A 7,500-nucleotide genomic window follows, 5' to 3' on the forward strand; every position below is an offset into this window, starting at 1 on the left:
CGGGAGCGCTGGGAGGGCATCAGGCGGGCCTCGCAGCAGGCCCTGCAGGAGAAGGAGAACAGGTACCCCGCGTGTCGAACACGCCCCGCCTGCGTGGCGACCCTTTTCCTCCTTTCCTTTCCTTTTAACTTGCTGCTAAATTTCCATTTCATTTCTCCCCCCCTCCACCCCCCTGTTCTCTGTCCATGTGGGTGTTGTGGCGGCGCTTCTGTGTGTGGGTCGGCTTGACGCGGGTTCTGTGTGTGCGCTCCGTCCGGACGCATGCCGCGTGGCGACGACGCGCTCGCCCTGCGATCGAGCAGCGACAGGGAGGACGTCCCCGACATCATCACGCGCCGAGACAACCCCTTCCTAAAGTCCGGCCCCCGCCGCGAGGAATTGGAGGGGGACGAGGAGGGGGAGAGGGAGACGGGAGGGGGTAAGGCCGTGCCCAATCGGATGAAGGACGACCTGGCGCGACGGCGGGCTCAGATTAAGCCCCTCGCCCAAAAGGAGGGACCCACAAGCTTTTTGTCTTCCTCCATGAGCCAGGCGGACATGGAGAAGTGGGAGAGACTCAGAATGGCGGACCCCAGGTGCCCAACACTCTCACCCTCTCACCCTTTCACCCACACTGCATGATCACATACTACACACTGTGCGTCTACTGTAATCATATCGATTATAGCGACTGAGTGGGTATTTGTGTGCTATATTACATCAATGTTGATTAAATCCATAAAAAAACTTTTCTATTGCTGATTTAAAAGGAGAGCGGTTGAGCTCAGAAATGCTAAAGCCCTGACGAGACACACTTACTAGGATTTAGGTCTATTTTGACTTGGTTGCTGTCGCTATGCAGTGTAGTTGTTCCCAAGCCCTCCTTTGCCCAGATGCCCTCTGTGTTGTCCTCTGTTTGCCGAGTCTTTTCATTACCGTGTTCTTCAGTCCCGGCTGACAGGCATTATAACAGAGTAGGGAACTGGAAAATGTGTGTGAGTGTGCGTTGGTCTTTCACCGAAAGTGCGGAGAATGTTGGCTGTGAACCCTGCGCCGGCTTTGTTTTCCTGCTGTGCTGATGTCATTAGATTGCATAAAGACGTTTTTTTTTGTGTGTGTGTTCCCATGGTAGCGTCAGCATTTACCAGCGAAGTTGAATTCACCAAAGGCCTGACGTCTATGTGTGTGTGTGTGAGTGTGCATGTGTCAACGTTATTCCAGTGTGGCACCCCACGGTTTGTCCCGTCCGTCCACACTTCATCTATACGGCGTAGTTTCCTCGTCTTCTGTTTTTATTGAGTCATTCAAATTGTCTGTGTCTCAGGTTTCTCACGATTCCTTTTACATTCTTTCTTTTCCTTGTGTGTTCCTTTGCTTCCTACACGTTTTCCTCCACGGCTGACTGTGGGCGTGTTTTGGTGTGTGTGTGTGTGTGTGTGTGTGTGTGTGTGTGCGCGTGTGCGCATGTGTGTGCTTACCATGTGCGTTTGTTGAATCTGTGTGTGTGTGTGTGTGTGTTTGCGTGTACGTATCTCGGGTGCGAACATGAATCTGCAGCGAGCCTAGCCCGGCCCCCGTGTGTCAGGCGTGTCGGGAGAAAAATTTGGGGAGTCCCCTCATCGGCGCAGCAAAGGCTGGACGCGCTCACGGCAAAGTTGTGACCTTTGGAGGTGTGACTCAGATGGAGCAAGCAGATAATACAGTGACGTCAATCGAGGGGGAGGAGTCAGACATGCTAAGACGACTCCTCGCCAAGGCAACCGTTGCCATGCCTGTCATTGGCCTGGGCTCCCAGCTTACTGAGCGGGAACGCAGGTACGCACTGAAACCAAAAGGAACCGCAACAAGGCCCGAACCTTAAGGGACCTTGATTGAAAGTTTTGGTCTCTATGTTTTGTCAGTAATACATTAACTTGTAGGTGCAGTGTTGTTGTTTTTTTTTTTGTTGTTTTTTTTTGGGGTGGTTTGAACGAATCGTTAGGAAGTATTGCTGCACCATTGTAGTGATTTTAGTTTTTACGTTACTTGTAGTTTATTCCAGAACGCAGGTGGACGCAAACACAACCACAGAATGCCGTAAAACCATTTTTCGGTCAAGACTGTTGAATGATGTTGATGGTCCAAAAGTTTGATGACTCTTTTTCTTACCAGGAGAATCGCACTCAGGTTTTTCATTGTAATCCTATTTATTCTAACTTTTTTATATAATCCTGGTTTGTCGCACAGAGCTCTAGGATTTGTTTTCTTAGTTATCTGAAGTCAAACTCTCGAACAAAACAACTATGGAGTATCCGTCTCCCCAAACCTGCTTTTCTGCATGTTTTTTATGAACTTTTGGTGAATGTGAGGACGGGCGTTATTCGGCTCCCATTGTTGTGGTTACAGCTTTTTGTGATGACCTCACAGCCAGGTAGATGGAGCTGATCCCGTGCAACCTGCGGCCCCCACCACCTCTGAGGTCCCACCGTGCCCCCTTAGAGCCCCTCCCACTCCCGCCGAACTGGACGTGTGCCTCGCCCAGTACGAGGACAGGGCGGAGGAGGACGAAGAGGAGGAAGATGAACGAATGCCCAATCTTCAGAAAGACGACATGATGGCCCGGAGGACGGGCACTTTCACCAAGTCCGGTGCTGCCATGGCAACGTACAATCGCTTCCTGCCGCTGCCGGCGTCCAAACGCTGTCCACAAGAGGTCACGACCGACGCCGCGCCTCGAAACCGGAGGGAAGTGCAGGCGGAGCGGAACAAGAGGATGAATGTCAGGTGGGCAAAGATCTGTCCGGGCACGTCTTGGATGCTGGCTAACAATATGTGGAGGCTACTAACAAGCTCCCCGCGCTGTGTCTCAGACAAATCATCGAACTCGATCTGACAAGTTCTCTCAATTAAAGGACTTTCTCTTCTAGAGCCGAAGAGCGGGAACCCAAACTTCCCCCGGAAACGCCTCAGCAATGCCTCGACGTGGTAGCGAGTCGGCAAACCTTGACGAGCGAACACGGCTACTCCGACGACAACGAGGACGGCGATAGTGAGAATGGTCCGGCGCCCAACCCGGAGAAGGATGACATGATGGCGAGGAGGACCAGGGCGTTCCAAAAACCCGCTGCGGCCGCAACGAACCATTCGTCCTTCAAGCAGTTCCTGCCAGTTCCTGGATCGGTTGTGCACACAGGCGTCCCTTTGTCTGCGATGAAGCAGCCGTACGGCAAACCCGAAGAAAAAAAGGAAAAGCCGCTCGTGGAGAGGTATCTGCCGTGGCATGAGCTCTGTGTGTGGTAGCACCGAGCGGATTGGGTTTGGGAGTGCACACTTCTGCCAACACGGACTGGTACAAACGTAAACTCAACTTTTCAGTACTGGTGACACAAGCTTAATATGGATTTCATTTTAGCTGTATTGACCCCTTGCAGTGGCTTTAACAGTTGTTTGTTTCTGAGGAACTTGGTTTGCCTTGCTTGGTTTTCTTGTCGTTTTGCTCAAATGATTGCCACTTTGCATCCAACATGACATGATTGTGTTCTGAACTAATCCAACTCGCCTCGGTTCGCCTCAACGTTGGCTTGGTTGTCGTTTTGCGTCAGTACTGAGCAGCCGTCGCTTTGGTTTCGCCCCGGTTTTGCCCATTTGTGCTGCGCCTGCCGCTGTCCCGCAACGTCTCACTCACTCGCTCACTCTCTCAGCAGCCTTGTCGCTGCCGTGGAAACTCAGGTGACACCTTCTAAAGCCCCCGCCGCGGAGTGTACGGGGGTGAGGGAGCGAGAGGAGAAGGAGGAGGGACGGCAGCAAGGAGACCAGATCTCTGTCCCGGCTGTGTCCGCACCCGTTCCGTCTCGGCCCCCGCCCCGCACCCCCAGCCCCCCTGCTGCCACGCCTCAAAGCGAGGACCAAACACGGGGGAGCACGGAGAGCGCTGCCGACGTGGCGGCCGAGGAGGGGGCCGAGGAGGGGGCTGAGGAAGGGGTTGAGGAGCGGCGTGGTGCCGGGGCTGTGTCCACGCCGAGAAGACCCCTGTGGCTGGAGGATGATGATCTACCCCCCATAATGTGAGAGGCTCCGTGAACTTGTACTGCATGCACGCCTGGTTCGCTGCCCTCCCCGGATCTGACACCGCTCTCAGATCTCTGCATCGCTGCATCAGCTGCTGCGATGACGTAAAATTGACATCCATTACATTGATATTTGAATAACAACAGTTAGGTGCAGGTATAGACACCAGACATACACCGGATACAGACAGCCACACCAAGTGCCACCACTTAACGCCCCATCCCCACTTACCTTTTCCTGTCATTTCTTTCTATTCTGTTATTGTTTTAGGATGAGTCGACGAGTTGCTTTTATGTCTGAGGAACCTGAGTAAGTCTCTCGAATCAACGCCGGACGAGCTGCTGCATGAGACAAAGTTGACATCGATACTAAAACAGTGCATAGACATTTGCCCATTTACTCTACACTTCTTCTGTATTTATTGTCATGCTCTTTCATTTATAGCTAATCCCATTCCGAAATCCATCTTTTTCCAAGTCTGTTTTTCGTTCGAAATTCGTTAGAATTTTTTTTTAGTTGCCTGAGTTCTGACACGTACACCAATACACTGTATCTTGTCCATCTAACAAGCTCCCGTCTTCAAGCTGAATGAATGAAGCTTATTTGCTTAAAGGTGCTCGCATAACCCTCATGCTTGCGTCATCTTTATTCTTTTTTCATTGCAATCGTTTATTAGCGGATGCCATCAATGGGGGATGAAAAGAGAAATTCTCGCCTCTTTAAATAGTTAAACGTACTACTTGAATTCAGGCTTGTTTCCTGTTTGCCTTCCAGGAGTATGAGTATGAGTGACATGCTGAATGAGGATGAGGTGGGACATATCCCACCGCTGAGCCAGTCTCGATTTGAGCGCATGCATGAGCAGTACAACGACTGTCAAGAGGAAGAGGACCAGTGGCAAAATGTAAGAAACTAGAGAGAGAGAGAATAGAGACGCACAAACTCTAATACGATATGACAGCATGTCAAAAGACTGTTCCATCGAAAAAATCCTGTGCTGGTTAAAAAGACGTGATTTGACCCTGTGACCCCGTTACCCTGTGCGACAGGACCTGGCTCGCTGGAAAAGCCGCCGCCGCAGCGCCTCGCAGGAGCTGATCAAGAAAGAGGAGGAGAGGAAGAGGATAGAGAAAAGGATGAAAGAGGAGGGGAGTGACAGCACTAAGAGGAAGAGCATCAAGACCTACAAAGAGATTGTGGAGGAGAAGTAAGGACGATCGGATGAAAGGCAAAATGGAAACCCCCTTTTTAAGCCAAACGTTCACATTGTTAATGTGGGAACCCGGCTCGGGGCTTGCACAGTCGGCAACCTCAAATATTCAGTTATATTGACACGGTTATTTCGACTTCGACGTGCAACATATTTTGTTACACACAATTAAAAATGCTTTAACGGAAGAGTCAACACTCGCTCGACTCGGCTGATGCCGTGATGAGGAGCAAAATTCTGCTTTTGCCGACGCTTGTCAAGTGTAGAGGTTGACGTTATTTACAGGATACATTGTATTGCATACATTGCAGTATTTTCTTAGGAGTAGAAATTAGTTAAAGTATTGAGAGAGACCAGAACAGACCAGACCAGGCTAAATTAAGATATAATAGTAATATAAAAGTTATTGAATCAAATTTTCTCTACTTTCTATTCTTCTCCATCTGTCTCCTGTCCTCTCCCTATTGCCCTTCCCTGTCTTTATGGCACTGTTCACAGGGAGCGCAGGGAGGCAGAGCTGTGTGAAGCGTACAGAAAGGCGGAGACTCCAGAGGACGCCGCCGTCGTTCTGCAGCGTTACGCGCTCCGCTTCACCATCAGCGACGCCACCCTGGACAGCCTGAAACTGCCCAGATCCACCTCTAAATCCAAAGCAGAGCCCGCTCCCCAGGACCAGCAGCAGGACGCCGACTCCGAGGCGTCAGAGCCTCGGCTCAAAACGGAACCCACCGTTACGCCAGACCGCAGCCAGAAACCCAAGGGGAGCGATACTGACGCACAGCAGAGGAAGCTCGCGCCCAAAAACCCCACCGCCGCCCCCGTCAGTCCCCCGCAGCTCGCGCAGCCTCAACCCCTCTGGCCCGGACCTCAGCAGGCGGAGCTGGAGACGGCACAGACGCAGCCGCCTCCAAGAGATACACAGCCTCAAACCAAACGGACGCCGCCTCACCCGGCACACGAAAATCAGGAACCCGTGCGACCTGTACCCTCCCCTCTCTCCCCTCCCTCCTCTTCCTCCCCTCTCTCTCCTCCCTCGCGACCCGTGCCCCTGCTCACCGCCAAGCCCTACTGCCAGCCCAAGAGCACACCCTCCCCACACAAAGCTGTTAAGGTGAGGACGGCAGGTTAGTTTAGAATACAGAAGAACAGAACATACGTCTGTTGCCTAGTTTGGATGGGAATAATGTTAAATGGGTTCAGGTAAATTATGGGGTGATAATTTGTCTTGTGTCACTCTGAAGGGGGTTATTTATTTTTATTGACTGTCTGGCTGCACATTACCCCGCTTATTACATCTACTTACTAAATTTATAAATGCATTCACACAGAATATCGATTTGAAATTATTTAATAACTGCTGGGCCTCGTTTAAGAGCTTCCGCTGGAAAAAAGAATCTACGGCAACGTAGCTGGTGCTGACATCATTTGTCAACATCACATTTGCAATTATTATGCATATTATATGTCTAACCCATTTAATGTTGTTAATGTGAAATTTGGCATTTACATTGATTCTAAAATGAATAAAAAATAAAATGCTGAATGCGACGTTGGGGATTTTTTATATCGATATCCACATTTGTGTCTTGACGTCTTCCATTGTGGTTGCTCTGTGTCGTCACAAGATGTCGCCACTAGCTATTGATAGCAGCGGCAAGTAGGCAGCGTGAAATAAGGGAAGTAACTCCAAGTCAAGTCAAGTCACAATCCAGGCAAAGAAGCAGTTGGCAAGGGTCATTATTAACAGACAGTGGTCATTGTTCAGAAATAAGGGACCGCTGATTGCCGCTATTGACCAATCAGAATAGAGTATTCCACTGAGCTGTGTAATAAAGCCGATGAGCATACTGTGTAATTCAGTACATACATTCGTACGTACATCTCACATTATCAAAATTCATTTCAGCGCCTGACGTCATACTTACTTTTGACCCGTTGTGTCTCCGTTCTCAGTTGGACGGCTTGGTGCGCCTGAACGGCGAGGCCACAGAGGAAGCGGTGGCTGCGACGACTTCCCCACCTTCCGCCCCGCCACACCCCCGGGAGCAAAGCAAGGACACTCCTTCCGAGCAGCCGGCGACCACCCCCGAAGCTGCGGAGCGGCGACCTGAGAAGGTGACCACGCACACGGGCTCCGCCATCAGCTCGCTGATCGGCGGCAGAAACTGCGTCATCACGACGACCATCGTCACTGAGCTCACGCAGACCCGGGTGGAGCAGCTCCCCGCGGACACCCCGATCAAAGAACAGGTCGGGAGGCAGTA

General features: G+C 51.1%; 1 protein-coding gene across 7 annotated transcripts in view; it reads left to right on the forward strand.

The window, feature by feature from the left end:
- LOC307229383 (LIM and calponin homology domains-containing protein 1-like) overlaps window positions 1-7,500 on the forward strand; it is a gene marked incomplete at its 5' end in the record, with an annotated part of 23,241 nt that overhangs the window by 10,347 nt on the left and 5,394 nt on the right. For 3 of the 7 annotated variants that reach the window (XM_079999377.1, XM_079999380.1, XM_079999382.1), the window contains 11 exons: window positions 1-62; window positions 303-575; window positions 1,537-1,794; window positions 2,386-2,742; window positions 2,886-3,224; window positions 3,660-4,022; window positions 4,297-4,335; window positions 4,801-4,930; window positions 5,076-5,233; window positions 5,735-6,347; window positions 7,190-7,486. The exon at window positions 1-62 is cut by the window's left edge and continues 253 nt beyond it. In XM_079999377.1, coding sequence (XP_079855503.1) covers window positions 1-62; window positions 303-575; window positions 1,537-1,794; window positions 2,386-2,742; window positions 2,886-3,224; window positions 3,660-4,022; window positions 4,297-4,335; window positions 4,801-4,930; window positions 5,076-5,233; window positions 5,735-6,347; window positions 7,190-7,486 — 2,889 coding nt within the window. The remainder of the gene's footprint in view (window positions 63-302; window positions 576-1,536; window positions 1,795-2,385; window positions 2,743-2,885; window positions 3,225-3,659; window positions 4,023-4,296; window positions 4,336-4,800; window positions 4,931-5,075; window positions 5,234-5,734; window positions 6,348-7,189; window positions 7,487-7,500) is intronic. The other 4 variants (XM_079999378.1, XM_079999379.1, XM_079999381.1 and 1 more) reach the window with 4 other exon arrangements.

This window comes from Zeus faber (genome assembly GCF_960531495.2).
Source record: "Zeus faber genome assembly, chromosome: 4".
Lineage (NCBI taxonomy): Eukaryota > Metazoa > Chordata > Actinopteri > Zeiformes > Zeidae > Zeus > Zeus faber.